Source organism: Diplodia corticola (assembly GCF_001883845.1).
Source record: "Diplodia corticola strain CBS 112549 chromosome Unknown scaffold7, whole genome shotgun sequence".
NCBI lineage: Eukaryota > Fungi > Ascomycota > Dothideomycetes > Botryosphaeriales > Botryosphaeriaceae > Diplodia > Diplodia corticola.
The window spans coordinates 158,902-178,128 of record NW_017971486.1 but is presented as its reverse complement, the minus strand read 5'-3'; the positions used below and the strand labels follow the sequence as shown (position 1 = coordinate 178,128).

At 56.7% G+C, this 19,227-nt stretch overlaps 8 protein-coding genes across 8 annotated transcripts; 3 read left to right on the top strand and 5 right to left on the bottom strand.

Annotated features, from left to right (window-relative positions):
- Positions 1 to 3,924: 3,924 nt before the first annotated feature.
- BKCO1_700056 (oxidoreductase domain containing protein) lies at positions 3,925 to 4,941 on the top strand (the record flags this gene model as incomplete). The annotated part of the gene is made up of 1 exon (XM_020278714.1): positions 3,925 to 4,941. One exon carries the CDS (start codon positions 3,925 to 3,927, stop codon positions 4,939 to 4,941), a length of 1,017 nt encoding a protein of 338 aa, XP_020133582.1.
- A 441-nt stretch (positions 4,942 to 5,382) lies between these two features.
- BKCO1_700055 (ubx domain-containing protein) lies at positions 5,383 to 7,337 on the bottom strand (the record flags this gene model as incomplete). Its single annotated transcript, XM_020278713.1, has 4 exons — positions 5,383 to 6,766; positions 6,861 to 6,979; positions 7,077 to 7,129; positions 7,259 to 7,337. 4 exons carry the CDS (start codon positions 7,335 to 7,337, stop codon positions 5,383 to 5,385), a joined length of 1,635 nt encoding a protein of 544 aa, XP_020133581.1.
- Positions 7,338 to 8,624: 1,287 nt separating this feature from the next.
- On the bottom strand, positions 8,625 to 9,519 carry BKCO1_700054 (rho gtpase; the record flags this gene model as incomplete). The annotated part of the gene is made up of 6 exons (XM_020278712.1): positions 8,625 to 8,685; positions 8,765 to 8,997; positions 9,053 to 9,233; positions 9,289 to 9,347; positions 9,400 to 9,432; positions 9,487 to 9,519. 6 exons carry the CDS (start codon positions 9,517 to 9,519, stop codon positions 8,625 to 8,627), a joined length of 600 nt encoding a protein of 199 aa, XP_020133580.1.
- A 1,762-nt stretch (positions 9,520 to 11,281) lies between these two features.
- Positions 11,282 to 12,423, bottom strand: BKCO1_700053 (replication regulator protein; the record flags this gene model as incomplete). Its single annotated transcript, XM_020278711.1, has 4 exons — positions 11,282 to 11,463; positions 11,621 to 11,772; positions 11,823 to 11,994; positions 12,114 to 12,423. The coding sequence occupies 4 exons, from the start codon at positions 12,421 to 12,423 to the stop codon at positions 11,282 to 11,284; spliced, it is 816 nt and encodes a 271-aa protein (XP_020133579.1).
- A 249-nt stretch (positions 12,424 to 12,672) lies between these two features.
- Positions 12,673 to 14,747, top strand: BKCO1_700052 (histone-fold domain containing protein; the record flags this gene model as incomplete). Its single annotated transcript, XM_020278710.1, has 5 exons — positions 12,673 to 12,780; positions 12,845 to 13,151; positions 13,219 to 13,645; positions 13,705 to 14,415; positions 14,573 to 14,747. 5 exons carry the CDS (start codon positions 12,673 to 12,675, stop codon positions 14,745 to 14,747), a joined length of 1,728 nt encoding a protein of 575 aa, XP_020133578.1.
- Positions 14,748 to 14,841: 94 nt separating this feature from the next.
- BKCO1_700051 (cox1 assembly protein) lies at positions 14,842 to 16,197 on the bottom strand (the record flags this gene model as incomplete). The annotated part of the gene is made up of 4 exons (XM_020278709.1): positions 14,842 to 14,941; positions 15,047 to 15,152; positions 15,265 to 15,801; positions 15,930 to 16,197. The coding sequence occupies 4 exons, from the start codon at positions 16,195 to 16,197 to the stop codon at positions 14,842 to 14,844; spliced, it is 1,011 nt and encodes a 336-aa protein (XP_020133577.1).
- A 205-nt stretch (positions 16,198 to 16,402) lies between these two features.
- On the top strand, positions 16,403 to 17,304 carry BKCO1_700050 (uncharacterized protein; the record flags this gene model as incomplete). The annotated part of the gene is made up of 3 exons (XM_020278708.1): positions 16,403 to 16,576; positions 16,638 to 16,735; positions 16,797 to 17,304. 3 exons carry the CDS (start codon positions 16,403 to 16,405, stop codon positions 17,302 to 17,304), a joined length of 780 nt encoding a protein of 259 aa, XP_020133504.1.
- A 277-nt stretch (positions 17,305 to 17,581) lies between these two features.
- BKCO1_700049 (deoxyribose-phosphate aldolase) lies at positions 17,582 to 18,911 on the bottom strand (the record flags this gene model as incomplete). Its single annotated transcript, XM_020278706.1, has 3 exons — positions 17,582 to 18,101; positions 18,175 to 18,296; positions 18,687 to 18,911. The coding sequence occupies 3 exons, from the start codon at positions 18,909 to 18,911 to the stop codon at positions 17,582 to 17,584; spliced, it is 867 nt and encodes a 288-aa protein (XP_020133465.1).
- Between the last annotated feature and the right edge of the window lie 316 nt (positions 18,912 to 19,227).

Here is a 19,227-nt window from a genome sequence, read left to right as displayed (position 1 = left end):
TCTGAAGAGAAAGATTCCTTGCCTGGTACTGGATAATGACCACCACGCTCCGCTTCCGCGCTTACCTCCTTTCCGGACTTGGCTTGGTATGTCGCCATCTGATTGGCAGGTGCGCTCTTTAGGATTATGTTCCTTGCTAGTTTGGCATATCCATTTCTTAAAAGGGTCCCTGGCGTGTTTGAAAATCTCATCCTCCCTGACGCCACTTTTATCATATTTCTCCGCACGTGGTAACTGGGATGAGGCGGGTTTTCGAGCAACATCGGCGACAATCGGCGCAAAATCCAATCAAGATCGTCGCCGCTGGGCAGGTTGCGACAACTGTCGGTTGGACTTGAAGAAACACTAATGCAAAAGCGGCAGACATCACGTTCTCGGTGCTGAGTGACTAGGTGGTATCCTCTCTTGATGTCTAAGGGCACCTGATCGGCATCTACACTTACCGAAGCTCACCCGTGCTCGCCAATGCTCTGGCAGGACTACTGTTGCGACCGAGTTTCGAATTCTCCCGTTGATGGGCACCTTTCATACGACGTCCGTTCCGACTTCCGTTTCCTCCCAACGGGTGAGACCGCCATTGCGTAGCGCAACATCTCCCACCGTTATTCCCGTTATTCGCGTCATTCCCGTGCAATCTTACTAAAACCGATATGCTTTCTGTTAGTTCTGCACCAAGGCACTTGTGGTTCACCCAAAAATCCATTTCGTTGTCGTGAGCACTAAGGTTTTGGTATGTGCCCACACCAGCCCCAGCCTAGATGTCGATCCTCCGCAAAGAAGATCCACTGTCGTAGTGGCGAGAGATTGAACGTGGGCCCCCGTCTCCCTCGCCCTGGCGCGCCCTCTCCTTCCACTCCGCTGCATGCCGCCCAGTATCTTGGACAGACCCCAAGCCGATCATCGGGGTAGCCTTAGCAAAGAGGGAAAGGTGGCCCATCACCAGAAGAAGATCAGCACGATCATTGGATGGGGGAGGAGCGGGTTATGGGGCTGTAGGGCTCTCTCGGTGATGGCTCGGAGGTGGCTTTGTGCTGGTGTCGGAGCACTTATCCTGGATGGGCAGGAGTGTGCGGCACGCATGGAATTTGGGAGATCTGTGACAGGGAAGACGAGGGAGGAGTGGAGTTCTGATCTCCAGTCCATTTTCGCTTGAGAACCTGTCTCGAGCTATGATTGGAGTCCGTTGTGGAGGGGACAAAGACACGGGAGGATCTGCCGTGGATCCCCTTGGCTGATACCGATGCGATCTGGGAATGTTATCTTCTTGTAGATGATGCCATGGGTAATTCTCCGATCGTGTCGTAATAAGAAAAGGTGAGAGATTGGAACTAGTGGCGGCGGGGTCTACAAACTCAAATATCAGTTCGAAGATCGGCAACTATGGCAGGCGCTGGGTCCGGCACGTCAGCCGAAGCAAGTCTGGGCATAGTCCCGCAGGGATGGCTGTCGCCATTGGTATACCATAATGCAATTGCCCACGTAATAGCTTGACAGTACTTAAAAATCACAGTTCCTGCAACTGTGGCCTCTCGAACGGAATCCTGGAGTATGTTCGAGACGACTCTCAACGCACGGCCCGGTTGTATCCTCGTAATGGATGGACTGGACGAGTTCAACTGCGTCGGAGAATTTCGAAGCGACACCGTACATAGACCAATAGTGGCCAAGATGCAGGAAAGCCAATTGGAAGACTACAAAAGCGAAGACATGCTCGAGACTCGAAATTATTGTCAACAGAATGCCGAGAGGCCTTTTACTATGTATATGAACGCACTCGAAAGGCCATTGAACATCTTGAAGACGACGAACAAGAATGAGCTCTTGAAATACTACGATAAGCAACGTTCGTGTTCAAGCAGTTAACCATTGCAGAGTTAACAAAAGCTCGTTTGGTCGGCCCGGAAGGTCAATCTGAGGTTGTATCCGCGAATGGTCTTCCTTCCATCGCAGAACAATTACATCAGTCACGGCATCACAGCGCTGTGTGCATCAGTTCTGGGCATACGAGCCGGACCCGGATGTGCATCTCGTGATGTGCCCAAAGGTTTGATGGTGCACATAGTCCACCCATCAGCATGGGATATCACACTCACTCCATAATAATGCAACACTTTGACTCACCTATTTCTCTAACGCTATCTGGTGCAGCGCTTCAGCACAGGGTTATTGCACGAGCACTTCTGCTGTCTCTGCGGGAAGAGCAAGTATGGCACCGAACCGGTTCAAGCTTTCTGGAATATGCCATTAGAAAATTGCCAGAACATGCTCATACAAGCGACGAATAAATGCCCACATGGACGGATTGTATCATGGGCTTTTTTTTTTTTTGGAAAGCTATTCCACTCTAACTCGTGACGCTTGTCGTTCAACGCAATGTATGGTGAGGTGAGTTCGTAAGTCCGGGTGGCCATCAAAGCAGACCAATATGTTTCGCTGCTCTATTAATTATGACGGCGACAATGATGGCGCTCGGATCCTTGACTGTCATTTTCCTCAACGGTAAGTCGCATATATGGGACACCATTTCAGGCAGCCTGTTCGCAAGGCCATCGAGAAGTGTTCGAAATCTTGATCGATTGGGGTGCAGACGTCAATGTGCAGGCCCGTCTTTATGGACCGGCGCTCATTTACCCCATGGCGTACCAGCCTGAGGATATAGCCTCGCGCCTTGGGGACTCCGGGGTAGACAACAAGATTTTCTCTATTCGGCTCTCCATATAGCTGCTTATTACGGACTTTGCAACACAGTTTAACTACTGCCCCTAATGGGCGTAATGGCTTCAATATCCTGTTGAGACACGCGTTAGACCTTTTATTATCTCCTCGATCGTAGGGCTGATCTGGAGGCGATGGGCGCGGACGATATCACATCCTTGCATGCAGCTATATGGAGGGGTAATCTCCCTATAGTAGCTTGCTTACTCGAAAAAGGTGCCAGTGTTTCTATTCAAGGGAGGAGTAGCGCTTATGGAATATGTAGTTTTAGTTGGCCGCCTTGTCAGTGCAACTCGTGGTTAAACAGCGCTCAAGTCAGTTATCATTGACTAAGAAAAAAAAAAACATAGCATGATAGCACTGCTCCTGACGGCTCCAAAGATCACAAGAAAAGCATTCAGTTTCCCGTCGATTGCGGGCTGGAACGAGCAGCCAAATACTTACGAGGCAACTTGTTGTTTTACCTTGCAGTAGCATCTGCTTCAGTGGAAATGGTTCAGAGTGCTCAACACACCAAACAACTGCTGAATCTACCCCTAATGAGACAAACCAGACACCGTTCCACTGGCCATGCCGGAGAATGGACCAGGATGTAGTCGGTGAACTCATCCGCGTTGGAATGTAGGACATTGGGGTGAAAGCCTTGGACTCACTTGAACATTGCTCAGATGCACGAAAATGAAGTCAAGGACCACTGTGTCGGTGCTCATGGTAGAAGCACTGCCTAGAACCAAGCCCTAGATGCCTAAGAGCTAAAAGCTTGATTCAGCCATGCAAAGTCAAGCGGTGAAGTGTTATAGCGAACTAGCCAGCCATAGCTGGTGAGTCAACCAGGCAACAGCGGACACGAGCCACAACGGGACTGACACAGCCCCATTGGTCCCCCGCCCAACCACCAATCCATTTAAGAGCAGCCTCAAACCCCCATTCCACAGCCATCAACCCACTGCCACGTGTAAATACGAGCAGCACAATCCCTTTTCCAGAACCCCCCACCCCCCTCTCCTCCTACGTTGTTCGTATCATCGCAAATCGTGGGCCGGCGACGACCTGCTGCGCCACCTCCACCACCACGGGACCACCAAACCCACCCACCCACGAACGAAACCCAAGCAGACTCACAAACAACTCAACAAAAACAAACAAGAAAAAGAAAAGAAAAAGAAAAAGAAGACCTCAACAACCGCCATACCCCCAAACAACACAACCATGCCCTCCCCAACCATCCCCTCCTCCTTCCTCCGCGGCCCGGCCCCGCCCACCGTCAGCACCTCGCGCATCGACTTCGCCTTCACCCCCGTGCCCGAGTACGCAAACTGCTACGCGACCGTCATCGACGACGCGCTCACGCCGTCCGAGTGCGCCACCCTGCTGCGGCTGGCGGCGGCGGCCAGCACCAGCACCAGCACCAGCACCAGCGCTTCTTCCACCACCACAGCAGAAGCAGCAGCAGCAGGAGGAGGCGGCATCTGGGAGCGCGCCATGATCAACACGGGCGGCGGGCGGCAGGCGATGGCGGTGGACACGCGCAACTGCGGGCGCATCATCTACGACAGCGAGGAGCTGGCGGGGCGGCTGTGGGCGCGGGTGGCGCCGCTGGTGCCGGAGCTGGCGGTGCTCGAGGGCGAGCGGTGGGCGGTGCCGCCGAATGCGCGGATGCTGGATGGAGGGGAGGAAGATGGGGATGTCGGCTACGGCAGCGCGCTGCACGGGCGGCAGGTGCAGCGCGGGGAGCGGTGGCGGTGCGCGGGCCTGAACGAGCGGCTGCGGTTCCTGCGGTACGTCGGCGGCGAGTACTTCAAGCCGCACTGCGACGGCGCGTACGAGAGGGGGCGGGGGAAAGAGGGGGAAGCGAGCCGGCCGGTGGAGCGGTCGTTTTTCACGCTGCACCTGTACCTCAACGACGGCGAGGAGGTGACGGGCCATGCCGAAAGGGAGAGGAGGAGCCCGTTCATCGGCTGCGTCGAGGGCGAGCCTGAGGCCCCGCTGAAGGGAGGCGCTACTACCTTCCACAGCACGGAAAACTGGTTTAGCTTGTCGTTTGGCGACCCGGATCCTAAAATTATACAGAAGAGGGTGGATGTTGTGCCGAGGGTTGGGAGGATCCTTTTGTTTCAGCATCGAAACATGGTGCATTCTGGAGATGACGTGTTGGATGGGGTCAAGTACACAATGAGGACAGATGTGATGTTTACTAAGGAGGTAAAGGAGGATCAGGAAGAGTGAGTACGGGTTCTTTACAAGTAGAAGAGAGGCTGTAAGCACAGGTGCGCAGGGTAGCAAGGCCTGAAGTAGTCTCTTAGTCAACTGCTGAGAATCGAACGGTGGAGAGGGTGAATTTGCCAGCGCGCGTCCAAATGGATAGATTGTTGATAGGCGTAGGCCAACGAAAGTCAAAATCATTTCTCTGTTCACAAGGCAATTGAGTACCTCGCGGGTTGAATAAGAAAAAAATATCAGTCATGAACTCATGAGAATTACGAAAGCCTTCCCGTACCTAATCGTAACAGATGCATGATTGCCGAGAGTGGTTGAGTGTTCATCTTGACGGTATGGTGAAGCAGTCCACAACAACACCATCAAGTTCGGCATCATCTCAGTCACACCTCGTGCAAACGCCACAGACTTGCACAATCCACGCCCGTGCCGAACCTTCACTCCTGATCCTCACTTATCCTTATCCTCATCATCCTTCTTTGGCTTTGGCTCAAAGTCCAGACTGTTCCCGTTGTAATACTCGTTCCCCTTTTCACCCTGATCTCTTAATGTCCGGATCCTGATCCCACTTCCACTCCCACTGCCCCCTTCACCCCTCCCCTCTCTACCTGAGCCCTTCCCCTGCCCCTGCTTGTCCTGCGCCCCACCAGCTGTAGCCCCACCATTGCCTCTGCCGCCTTCTTGACCGCCTCGGACCCTCGCAAAAGGCGCCAACAACGTTGCGAAGAGCCCCACAAACATGTTGTACAGCTGGACCATGGCGACGTAGATGCTCCCTATGTACCCGCCACCAAGGCCCGAGTACGTACCAACTGCATTCTTGACAGGGACCAGGACGAGTGTCGCGCTTGGAACGACATCCGCAAGATCGTTGAGTGGCTTCGTTTCATCCGAAGGGCCAAGGGTGCGGTTGGGCAGTGGTGCAAGGATATGCTTAAAGGAGTAGGGCGGTGCTGGGGGAGGTTTACTTGAGGAAGAAGAAGGCCCGGGGCCGCTGCTAAGCGCCCAGTCGACGCGTGGCCGGACGTCCGCCTGCAACGTGGCTGTGGGCGGAAAGTACTCGCGAATCTGGCTGCCATCGAGGAGGCGGATGCGGAGGCAGACGTCTCCCGATTTGGGGGCCGGGCCCCGACTTGCTCCAGATATCGAACCCCTCTTTGCGGCTTCTAGCACTGGGGAGGCAGGAGTGGCGAAATCTGCCCCCGCGAACTCGTGAAGCTCGGCTTCGCGCTGCCGTTTGCGCAGCTCTTCCCTCTCCTTGCGTTCCTTCTTGTCGGCTTCCACACGTTGAAGGATCCTATTGAGCTCATCCTGGTGGGCCTGTTTCCGCATCTTCTCCTGCGCTGCGTAACTAAGTCTTCTCGTGTCTTGCGAACCCGCCGAAGATATTTCCTCCTCAACCGCCTTCCGCTTTCCGGCGGCCTTAGCAGCGCGTGCAGCAGCCTCCGCTTCCTGTGTCAGTTGATGGTCTGCCTCGAGGCGAGCTGCGCGGTCGGGGAAGAGCGAGTTGAGGTCGGTGTTGGGCGTGGGCTCGGTGGACGCTGCAGGTCGAATCGGTGCGGGTTGAGTTGATGGCGAAAGAGAGCCCTCGCTTGGTGGAGACGCAGGTGAGGTGCTTGCTTGCGCAGTCGACGGTTCGTCTGCTATCGAAGTGGGTTCGAATTGCACCGGCGTGGTAGCTTCCGGGGGGTTCTCCACCGTGGCTTCCGTTGCAGCCCTGTCCTCAGACGCGGAGCTCTGCCCTGCTGTATCTGGATTCAATACCCCTTCTAACTTGCTGATGAAGTCATCGTGGCTGATTCCTCCCAACAAGCACAGCTTCAGTTGTCCGTTGCTGAGCACCTCGCGCGTTAGAATAGCGGTTCAGCAGCATTTAGAACGCGCGGCCCCCGAGCCCTTGCGCTCTCACACAGGATTCAGTCACCTACTGTATCACAACGAGCGCGGGCGTCTTCGGAATCGGACAGAATGCGGACAAGAAACCGGCTTCCTGACTGCCTGCTTCAAGGCGCAAAGCAACCGACTTCTGGGCGAGGAGTGTGGCAAGCTACGAGGGACAATACGTTAACAAGCCGAGTTCCAGAGCTTTCATGGTAGCAAGTACTCGCTCATTCGCGGGAGTCGTCGTCGTAGGTGGAACTCACGGGTTCATTGCTTAACCACTCGTCCTCCCATGTCGTACTCTCTTCATTCACGTCTACCTTCGCAAGGTTCTGTCAGAGACACACAGAAACGTACTGTAGGGGCCTCGAACTGGGGAGAGAACGCCCACGGTTGGGGGTAACTGGAAGGCGGGGAACAACGTCTAGGCTTAGAGGCTACGCACCTCGCACAAAGCAAACGACAGACTTGGCCTGCTGGATAGCGAGCGAGATGCCGCTTTGCAAGTCGCCCTGGTGAAACATTTCCTTTTCCGGACGGTCAAGTGTTTCTGGACGGAGGGGCCAGCAGGAGCGCGAATGAGGCAGGGCAGGCGCAGGTCGGCGGTGCGGCGCAGGCTAGGTTGCGAAGACACGGTAGCTGGCGGCGGAGCTTGGGAGGGAGCTCGGCGAGGCTAGGCTAGCCTAGGCTTCGCGCGAGACAGACGGTGGCCGGAGCACGTCGGGAACACCGTGACGGAGCAAGGTCAAGCTTGGGAGTGTGTGTGGCACCAAATGCGGGTCCGGGAGGCCACGCGAGCTGCAAGCCGGGGCAAGCTGTACGAGATCTCTTACGTAGCTTGTCGGCTGCAAGCGAGAATGTCGTGGCCATCCGTGGCCATCCGTGCTCGCCGCGTACAACTTGGTGGTGGTTGCGAGCAACAGCGGAGACGTCAACCGCTGGACGAGAGCATCCAGGACCACGCCCTGCCAGATCAAAGCTGCCATGTCGACAGCGTCCACGCCGAAGAGACTATATAGCATCGATCCCGCATTACAACTTCATCACGCATGTTGATCTCCGAGCTGGCAATCTCTGCGAGAAGCTGCTTACCGAGCTCCTGTCTTCCCTGGTAAACACTTGGCACATATTCACGTCACTGCCGCGTCTCAAGGCGCGCGATCCGTGTTCTCTCCCGAATCTTGCTTCGCCCGTTTGTGACCCACACTTCTGCCTCTCCGCCCGCAAAGATGTGGAATGCTGTCCGCTAATCGTCATCATCGCCATCCGCACGTGAGTCATGCCCATCGGACAAGGGAAGCAGATGGAGCACGGAGAAACAGAGAGTAGAAAGCTATACAATTACCGGCGCATACTTAGAAGGCACCCCGTGATTATGAAAGCGAAATTGCTCCACTACTGTGCTTTGAATCCAGCATGATGCCTTGCTTTACCCGTTGCTCCACGCACTATCTACAAGTGAACTAAAGAGGGGAATCCCTCCTTCAAACCCAGATCGACACCTGTTTGCTACCGCCCACTGCTTGCCCGAAGAAAGAAGGAAACTGAAAACCAGCGATGAGAGTACTGTAAGGGAAAAGAGAAGAGTCCCGCCGTCGCGGCTGCGCGTCCGCGAGACGCTTGCGGCCGGCTCCGAGCAACACCAGACGGACTGTCCCAGTCTGCAAAACTGCCTTCAGATATCGCGAGGTGAACAGGCTTTCTCTAGAGATTTCATTGTCATGCTCCGCCGCAAGTCATGCCACTCGTCAAGGTGCACCGGTCTATATCATTAGGGTGTGATGCGCGTTTGACGTTTCTGCGTAGCTCCTTCATAGGACGACACACTTGCTCTTCTTCGGCTTGGCGGCGGGCCTCGGGCTCAGGACGGCGCTGTTTCACCACCAGTCAGTATTCAACCGCTCCTTCCAACGCTTTTGTTTTGGTGGGCGTCTTCATGGGAAGCTCTCACCGAATGGCCTCGTCGAACACGCTCTTCAAGTTACGCTGCGTCAGGGCAGAGCACTCCAAGTACTTGTGCGCCTTGATCTCCTTCGCGACTCCCACAGCCTGCTCGTACTGGATGGGTGCCATCTTCTTTTGCCTAAGGCTCTCCCGGGTGCCCTCATCATCTCTGAGATCGAGCTTCGTGCCGACAAGAATGATCGGGACACCGGGCGCGTGGTGCTCAATCTCGGGATACCACTACAAAAGAAGCGTGAGTGAACCGTGCGTCCAGCAGGGATGGGAGGGCGCGCACCTTGGCCTTGACGTTGTCGAACGAGGGCGGGCTGACAATGGAAAAGCAGATGAGGAACACGTCGGTTTGCGGGTAGGAGAGCGGGCGGAGACGATCGTAATCCTCCTGACCGGCAGTATCCCAAAGACCCAGGCTGATGGGCTTGCCATCGACCATGACATTGGCCGAGTAGTTATCGAAGCTGCCAAGCTAAATCAGCCCCAGTCGTCCCAACAAGAGGCAGGAGAAGTGCATACACAGTCGGGATGTACTCGCCCGGGAAGGCGTTGGTCGTGTACGAGATCAGAAGGCATGTCTGGACAGGCGTCAATGGTTGCGCGCACGGGACCGGGGCGGGAGAGGCATACCTTGCCGACGGCACCGTCACCGGTGACGACGCACTGCAGAAGCGGTCAGCGTGAATCCGGTTGCATCTTCAGCGGCTGCAAGCGTACCTTCAGGGACTGCGTCGCAGGTGCAGCAGCCATTGTGGGAGCGTTGGAGGATGGGTATCAAACGGAGGCGAAGGTTGTTCGCGTTGAGGAGGCGCGGAGGCGGCTGCAGAGTGACGGAAGCTTGACAGATGCACCGAGGGACTTGGACCAAGCTGCGGACGGCGGGCCGTTGCGGTCAGCGACAGGAGCTTAATCGGGGCGAGCTGGTTCAGGTGGTCCGGCGGAACTCACCACTCGAAGTTGCAGATGCGCTAGCCGCGATGGATTCGGGGGGGTTGGGCTGGTGCAAAAGAGCTGGCGGGGCGGACGCGACAGGCGTGCTGGGGTGTCGTCGCGGCGATGCTGGGAGCTTGCAGTAGGGTATCCGGTGGTCTGACGAGGCGCGGGAGCGTGGAGCTCGCGGACGGTCGGTGAGGACGGAGCGTTGGCCTTCGCGATGGCGGCGACGGTGAGAGGTGGTTGGTGTTGCAGACGCGACCTGGGCGTGGCGAGCTCAAGAGCCTTTCGGACGGACTCGCGGGCTTCACAGTGGCGGCGAGAGCGGAGTCGGTCAAGTGTTCCAGCGATGAAGCAGGTTGTCAGAGGGGTTGCAATGTGCCGGTGCAAGTTACGGGGGTTCGTTCGGCTCTAGCTTGCACGGATTGGCGCGCCAAATCAGAATACCTATCCTATCACTCCTGTGCTCCCATCGCCGACGCGCCAAAGACGCGCCGCAGCCCCAAGCCGCCTCTGCTGCCTCTGCTGCCTGCGACGGGGGCCGGGCGACAGGCGACAGGCGACTCGCAGGCGACAGGCGGCTAGGACGGCCCCGCTGCCAGCCAGTTGCCAGCGCGCTGCCGTCCCAAGCCACGCCGCCGTCAGTCCCACCGCACCGGCTGCGCGCTGCGACTCGGCAGTGCCGCATCAGTGCGCATCTTCAAAACCCTTGCACCGTCGCGCGAGAAAGGCCGGGGCCACGCTCTGTTTCGACCTCCATCGCGGCCGCTGCCTGCTCCACACCCATGCCTGCCCAGCCCGTCGCCCGCCTCCGCTGGGGCCTGTCTCCATCTTGTGGCAATGGCTGACTTCCCGCGATTTAGGCCGCGCCTCGACAGCCGCCGGCGTCTGCGGCGCCCGCAACTGTCTTCCCGCCCTTTTCGGCCGCCAGCTGCTCTTTCTCGATCTACCCGAAATGAGCACACGTGTCGGCAAGGGCGGCCAATGGGTTTCAGCGTCTGCTATAGCATGGGCTGGTTATTGTATACACCGCCGAGCTTTGCAGGCGTCACATACAGCAAACGCACGCTCTATTTCGACAGCCTAGCTTGTAGATGCTTGCGATGCCGCGCAGTTGGCTACTGATGATCGTCGTGCGTCGCAGGTGTGACCTCTTTGCAGCACCGTCGCAGCATCTGGCTCGAAGACGGGCTTCCATCTACCCACGAGTACCGGCCCACCCCGGCCCGTGCCGGAGCGGCTATCTATGTATACGACTGGAGGCTATCATGAAGCTATCGTGGTTCCACCATTTCCCTGCGGCGGCTTGAGCTTCGGACAGCCTTGATCCTCAAACCTGTCGCCCTTTGCTCGCTTGACTGTCTTACGAGAATCCACAGCTGCCTGAAACTCTTTGCAAACTATCACGTCGGATCCATGTCTCCGTGATTCGTCCGAACCTGCAGCGTGATGGTACATGAGCTTTTGGGTAGGCCAGGCATATACGGACTAGTTGTGCCCGTATCGCTGTTCTTTTATTCGTCGAAGACCATGCTCCCACCCTACACATTCGTCGCTCTATCGCGAAGCCAGTGGCTCCTCAATAGAAAAGCACCTCGATCTTCTTCTCGGGCTGGCCATATCGGCTCTTGAACTCTGGGCGAGCCAGAAGTTGAGCGAGTTCTTTCTGCACTTCTTGATTCTCCATGATTCCGCGCTTTTTCACGTCGATGTGGGACGCATCCACAACGATTCTCTCAAGGCTCTCGGGTGACAAGGCACCTATTGAATATTAGCATTCATATTCGGACATCATTGTGATCCCGCAACACATCGCAACGCCAATAAGCATTCGCAGCTCGCAGATAGTAGATCCTTTTGCTTCCGCTGAGCGCTTGCTTGAAGTTGCAACGCTTTCGTGAGTTTGATCCCAACTTACCGTTATCAAGCAAATCAATGATTCTCTTTGGGGTGCCTACACCGATGTTCATCTTGAACCTCTTGCAATTCTCAATCGCCTCCTGCAACTTAATGTGTTTGGCGAAGAGCTTCGTGACTTTGACGCCCTTATCTTCGAACGTCCTCAAAGCCCTAAGACCGATCAGACTTTGACCATGATTTCCCAGAGAAAAAAAACATACCTGACCATATCTGCGGCCCTCAACCCAGCCATAGCAACGACAAGCGTATGCGGTCTACCTTTCTCCTTTGAGGTCTTCTTCAGATTGCGCTTAGCATAGTTTTCTAAGAAAGCAGGAAGGTGTTCCAGGTCTCTCTGCTGCTCCCAGCTGCTAGTGTCGACAATCGCTTTCTCTGGGATCTCATTAGCGGAGGCTCCTAACATTCTGCAAGCCGAGAAATTATGAGACATGACACTAAAGACAGTGTTTCGTTGGTCGAGAAATGAAGGGTAGTACAAACGCAAAGCATACCTGGAACATAGCGGTCCTCCAGCTCCACCATGCTAAGATCAGGATCAAACCGCTTGGTCCTTTGCGCCATGTAATCAGCCAGCAGCTGGCTGTCCATACGCCCGATGGCCAAGTTCAGGCCGAGCTCTTCATTCAAGTCCTCATTCTCTGCGTTCTTCGGCTTTTTATTCTTTCTCTTCTCTGCCCGCTTGCTCTGCTTCGGCTCGACGTCATCCTCTCTCTTCCTTTTCCCACCGTTCGCGGGAGACGGCGACCTTAGGAATCCGGGCTCGATGAGCGGCACGCCGGCTCCATCTTCTGAGTCTGACATGGTGTGATCTTGGAATTCACGGGGTGGGTGAAGTTTTTGAAGTGTAGTCCTGACAGGCGCAAAGAAAAAAACCGTGGCAGCCATTTAGCTATCGGGGCGATAAGGCCCTAGCGCTAGGTAACGGTGACGACGCGTCTCCCAGCCGCCGACGCGACACTCCACTCCGCTGCTTTCGCGACGACGACGACGACCACCACCACCCTCTTACTTTGCAATAGCCGACAAGCCCACGGCTACCGACCGGCCACCATGGCTGAACCTCCGTCTAAGCGCGCGCGCACTACGCCTTCAAAGCCCGGCGACAACGACGTTCCAGCAAACGAAGCCGCATCGACCAACGCAACACCCATCGCAGACGTAAACAGCGCCCCGGCCTCCGCCTCACACAGAGAGATCCGCTAACAGACGTCCGCGATCGCAGCCCCGCGCGCTTGCCCACGCTCTCGACCAACCCCAGACCCGCACGCCCCTCCGCGCCGCCAGCGCCGGTCCGAGCCGCACTCCCGCATCGCAGCAGACCCGGACGCCAGGAGGCGCCAACAACAATGCCCGCCCGTTCCCCGTCGCGCGCCGACTGGTCGGCCCTCCGACGACGCCGCATGCGATCCGCGCGCTCCAAGCACGCCGCGACGCCGCGCTGGCCGCGTCCGGCGGCCGCAGGAACAGGCGGCGCAGCGGGGTGCAGGAACGGGAGTCGCCGCGCGACATTCTGCGGGCGCTGAGTCGACGTGAGTAGTGGCCGTTTGTGTAGCCTGGAGAAGGTGCGGACCGGATGGATACTGATGTTATGAGTAGGCCTGGCGCCCTTCTCGCAGCGGCTCATCCCCTCTCCGGATGTTCAGCAGTCGACTGCAAGGCCGAAGACGGGAAACGACGATGACGACGATGGGCCCGATCCACCCCGTCCGCGTCTGTCAATGCCGCTCAACGAGTACGAGGACGACAGCTTTCACGAAGCACCACCGCGTTTGTCGATGGCGTTGGAAGATGTGGACACTACAACGCATTCGGTGGAAGGCGGGAGGCGTGCTGTGAGCGAGGATCTGCGGCCACGGCTATCTATGGCGCGTTTGAGGTTAAGCGAAAGATTTGGTGATGATATGGACGTGCTGAGCGAGGACGAGGCAGCCGAAGTGTATGATGCAACGGTCGGGCCGCTGGTGTTCGATGGCGACGCTGAAGATGTATTGAACGAGGAGATGACAAACCGATTTGGGGACGAGTATGGCTCCAAGCGATTCAATGTTTGCAACAGAGATGGGAGCTGATCTTGAGCCGCAGTGATACAACACAGGAGCTTCGTGCAATGCTTGCGTCGCGGCGCCGCTCCCGCGTTAGCGACATCAATCAACCCGAAGGTGCTGATCTGGACGAAGAGCCGACTTTCCACTTCCGGATGCCAGGTTCCCGCGACCCATCACTGTTGCTTCCACAGCCAGAGGAGGAGGAGGAGGGGGACACCGAAGACGCTGAGGGCGAGGATGATGATCAAGATGCGTTGCACGCCCAAGGCATCGCATACGACCAAGGTGTGAATGAACAAGAGGCTCTAGATGATGTGGAGCCGGCCGATGCGCTACCCGGCATCGACGAGGAAGGAGACTACGAGACCGAGCCAGACGCTGATCAGGACATGGAAATTGACGAGGTCGAGCAAGCCTCAGAACCAGAGCTCCGCCGAAGTTCCATAGCTCGCTCCGTATCACCCTCCAAACTAAAGAAGCAAGCAGCAGCCCGGCGCAAGTCACTAAAAGTTTCCCGCTATGGCACGCCGTATCCGTCTCTCCCGTCGAGCGTCATGAAACGCTTAGCAACTAGCTTCGCCCGTTCGCATGCTGGACCCACAACGAAGCTGAGCAAGGATACGCTGGACGCCATCTCACAGGCCTCTGACTGGTTTTTTGAGCAAGTGGGTGAAGATCTCGCAAGCTACGCAGAGCATGCCGGACGTAAAACGATTGAGGAAGCAGATGTGGTGGCTCTGATGAGCAGGTATGTGGTTCTCTCGTCATTTCCCTCTAGTCTCCAGTTATCTGCATGGGTTTTCGTGATATAGTATGGCTACAAGATTTATGCCCGCATGGCACGGCGGCATATGGACCTCCTGTGTATCAAGTGCGGGTTCGCTGACGGTGTTCGTCATATGCAGACAGCGCCAAACCAATGCATCAACGACGCCCTTCTCACTCGCGCAGAAATACCTGCCACGCGAACTACTCCAGGAAATTCGCATGCCGCGGATTGCACCCAAGTCCAAGCGCCCCACAGCTCGGAAGAGAAGTAGAATGGAGATGGAGACGATCGAGGAGGAGGCGGAGGAGTGAAGGGGCCTAGGGTGTTCATGGGTCTACCAAAGGGGAGCACTATTCCCCTTTGTACTATGGCCCATTTTGCGTCTATTGCGTGCTGTCAAGAAGTCTACCACTCCCTACTCTGGCGAACACGGCGCGCAACGCCACGAGTGGGCTTCTTGATGACCATCCAAAGCATGATGGATGTTGCAGCGGAAAGGGCGTACCTGGGCAGTTTATTAGTCTCTTGTCCTGCCTTTCGTTTACATATGATACCCGTGGAAAGGCATAAGGTAACAAATTATGAGTGCTGATTGGGATCTGATACATACCATGTGAAGATATACTGCGTGTGGTTGTTGCGAATATTGACTTCCGCCGCCCGACCCTGGGGAATGCCCTTGGCCGCCCGGTCCATAGACAAAATAAGGTCCGGCTCTGTTCAAAGGACTCAGTATCAGCCTTCAAGAATGTCAGACAAGGAAAAGGCATTCCCGCGAATTTGCCAAAGTCTTCATAAGAATTGGGGAGAAGTGAGAGTTGGACATACTCATAGTCTCTTCAATCCACACCGGTTGCGTGCCCGCCCACTCGGCCATCTCGGAGACGTCCGGGAAATACCACACGCCCTGCTCGGGCCTGTTTTCGGGCGTGAACCTATTCTTCTTCCACGGCTGGCGCAGCAAGCCCTGCACCGTGACCTCGCCCCGCGGCAGCGCCGCGGGATCCCTATCCTTCTTCAGCTTCTTGTCCTTGGGGATCCAGCCCCGGTTGACCAGTATCGCCGCCGTCTGGCCCTGCTGCTTCCCGTCCTCGCCGGGGCGCTCGAGCGGCGTCACGACCAGGTAGCCGTCGTCGCCGTCGTTGAGGCGCGGGCCGATGAGCATCTCCTTGCTGTGGTTCAGCACGCCCGTCGCGTGGACGCGGCGGTAGTCGAAGTCGGCGATGGCGTCCGGGTCGATGCGCGGCGGCAGCGGCAGCGGCGGCTGGATCAGCCGGTCCTCCAGCCGCGCGAGCAGGTCCGTCTTCCAGCCCAGTCGCTGCACCTGCCAGGTCCCGAGCGCGAAGGCGGTGATGGGGATGAGTGCTGTGTGGCAAGGTTGCCAATCGTCAGCGCCAATGCAGATCCGATGTGCTGTGAGGAGGGAAAGCAGGAACAAGCGTCGTGTAGACCCGTCATGATATCGTCGCGAGAGGGACCGGTGCGGGTGGTACCTAGAATGATCAGGCCGGGCCCATGCCTCCGTCCGGTCTTGACCAGTTGCGCCGGTTGGTCAACGATGGAGGTGAAGCTGGGGTCGTCGCCGGGCTGTGGGCCGGGCTGCGAGCTCTGGAAGCGGCGTTGGTGTAGCTGCAGCGGCCTTTTCCGCGCCGTGCATTGCGGGCAGCGCCATTGAGGGCGCCGCGATGTCGATTCGGACAGATTGCGCAGGCCGGTGCTTACGGGCCGCAGGAATTGGCGCAGCAGCGGCTGCGCGTTCATGGCGGGCTACGGGGAGAAAGTTGTGGATTGCGGCGGAGAAGGTTGTAAGAGCAGTTGCTTGGTGTTGGCGGAGCCGTGATCTTCACGGCGTAGGGCTGAATGTTCTAGCGCCGAAACGTCATGGGTCGGGGTCCCTGCTTCTGCTGTCCGTCGGCCCTCCTTCGCCGCAAGCTACCCGGTGCAGCTTCATCAAAGTTCCTAAGAGATGGCTGAAACGCTCCCAACTCCGAGGGCCACGCCGGAGGTGCAGGACAAGGTTGTCGCCGACAGTGCGAGGAACAGCCTGGAAGCAACGCTCGACGAGCTGCTGAAACGCTACCTTCTCCTCCTCGACCAATACTCTCAGGCTCGTCAGCAGCTTTCATCCGAGCTCTCCTCCGTACGTCCCCTTCATCATATCGGGGTAGGTGACGGAACAATTGCTTATAGGGACCTCGCAGGGCTATCTCTCTCTCGCACAAGCAAACTTCAACCCTTCCAGCCGTATCCGTTATGGTCAAGACTTCTACGACGAGCGCATGCAGGCGCTGAGGCAGGTGTACGGAATTGGTTCTATTAGCTAGTTCGCGAGCTTTCTTTTACTGACACAAGAACATCAGAACCACCGAAGAAACAGACTCCAAGCTATACAGGTCAATTCGCCTACTTGATCCTCCCAATGAACCGACAGCCGATGAGAAGAAGACGAAGGATACCGCCGTGCCTACAGACAAGAACAAAGAAGGCACAGAAATCAACGCCAACGACGACGTTTCCGCCTCGGTCGCCCAGCTTAGCCTTGATCACGAAGTGGAAGATGAGTCGAAGTCCCGACAGGTACATCCGGGAAGCAAACCCGGCGAATCAGATTTGGGACGTGATGGAGAGAAGACGGAGAACTTTGATGAAGCCCAAGAGAAGGAAGGAGCGAGCAGAAAACCTCGAGTAGACGATCCCATCCGCTGGTTTGGTATCCTCGTTCCGCCTGCCTTGCGCAACGCCCAGGGCCGCTTCATACAAGCTGTCGAGGGCCCGGTCCCGAAGCTTGTGAATGTGGCAGCGGGGATGAGGGAGCTGGAGATTGAGATTGGACGGGCGAGGAAGGCAATCAGGAAGAGTGCAAGTTAAGTGGAAGCGCGAGTCGAGATGCCACTTCAAGGAGGGCATTTGAGTGCACCGATTTTGCCATTGCCTATCGAATTCTACACTTGGCTGTGGTGAAGACAGAGTGGTTCAACTGGTCATGCGTGGTAATTGTGAAATATATGATTGAAACAGCAGGTATTCAATTCCTTATTTGACCCTACACTGTTGCAGCTTTTCGTCTATTCATCAAGCTCAGCTCCGTACCACCACCTGTGCCTGAGCCAAATTGGTCCTTCTCGAAACGATTTCACCCAGCACTTCAGTAACCAGCTCCGCTTTCCGCCCCCTTGTTACCCTCTCCCACAATGCCGTCCGCACCAACAGCCTCCCTCGCCTCCTTCATGATGGTCACACCAGAACTCGCCCCGATCCTCTCGGCACCCGCCAGCAGCATCTCCCTCGCGCTCGCAAGGCCCCTGACGCCGCCGCTCGCCTTAACCCACATCCTGTCCCTGCCCTGTCCCTCGCCCCTGCCCACCGCCTTGATCGCCGCCACCATGGTCCGCACGTCCTCGACGCTTGCGCCGCGGCCGTTGAAGCCCGTCGACGTCTTGACGCAATCGATCCCGGCGAAAGCGGCGAGCGTCGTCGCGGCCACGACGTCGAACGGCTGCAGCTGCGACGTCTCGAGGATGAGCTTGATGGGCGTGTTGGCCGCGGCGCCGCGCAGCGTGGCCAGCTCGGTGAAGATTGCGCTGTAGGAGCGCGCGAGGAGCTGCGGGTAGTTGATGACGACGTCCAGCTCAGTGGCGCCGGCGGAAACGGCGGCGGTGGCCTCGCTGGGGATGGGGGCGTTAGTTTGGCGTCGGGTTGGTTTTGTCGATAGAGAAGGGATGAAAGACGGAAGCTTACTTCACTTTCTCCTCAGTCGTGTAGGTGCCTTCGTGGAAGCCGACGACACAGGCCACGCCGACGCCGGTGCCTTTGAGGTTGGAAATGGCGCGGGGCACCCATTTGAGGCGGACACAAACAGTCTGAGAGGCAAACTTCCTTTAGTCACCGTAAAAGCATGAGGTAGTAGGAAAAAACAGATACAAGGTCACGGCCAGCATAGGTTGGAGATACACTTATGCACTTGGATGCAGTGTAATCCGTATGCCTCTCATATGCTCGATTTTGAGAGCCTTATCAGCGACCAGATATGCAAACTCAAAAGGTGAATGGAGGTGTAGAGTTTTGCAAATCAAAGAGGCTTCCAAGATACTCCAGAGAGCAGGGAGTGCAATCTATAAGGGACGCTCCGAAAGATGACGATTGAGCAACAACACCTGCATTCGTGCTCTAGTTTCATGACAACAACATGGAATATGCAACAAAGCAAGGGAGGGGATGCAAGAACATGAGGAAGGAAATGTTCAACGTACTGCGAACTTGTCCTTCTTCGCCTCTTCGCACAGCGCATCAATCTGTGCATCTGTGGCGTCGAGCTTGAGCAGTGTGTGATCGACCGTCTTAGCCAGGCTCTCCAGCGTGAGTTTCGACACAGCTTCCTTTCCGCTAGATTGGTCGATCACCAGCTTGCTTTGGGTCTCCTCAGCCAGCTTGTGCCAGTCGGCATCGGTAGAGGGGACGGTCGAGAGAAGAGGCATGGCTGCTGGGATTTGGGCTGCCGTAAATGGTAAGTCTGGTCGGTGGGTACGTGCAAATGTTTGCAGATTGTGTGGCTGTTCGGCCAGGAGCGGTGCGGCTAGCTTCAAGAGTGGGATGGCGTGGGAAGAAAAAGTGGCTTGCGCGCGGGGAAAGGTGCTTTTAAAGCGGCCAGACGAGGGCGTTGATGATGCACCATTGGGGCAAGAGGGGAAGAAACCGAGACGCTGAGGACACGGAAAATGAGAAACACGGGCGCCGCAAAATACCCCATGCAGAAGGTGGGACCTGGGCACATGTGGCATTTGGCTGCAACGA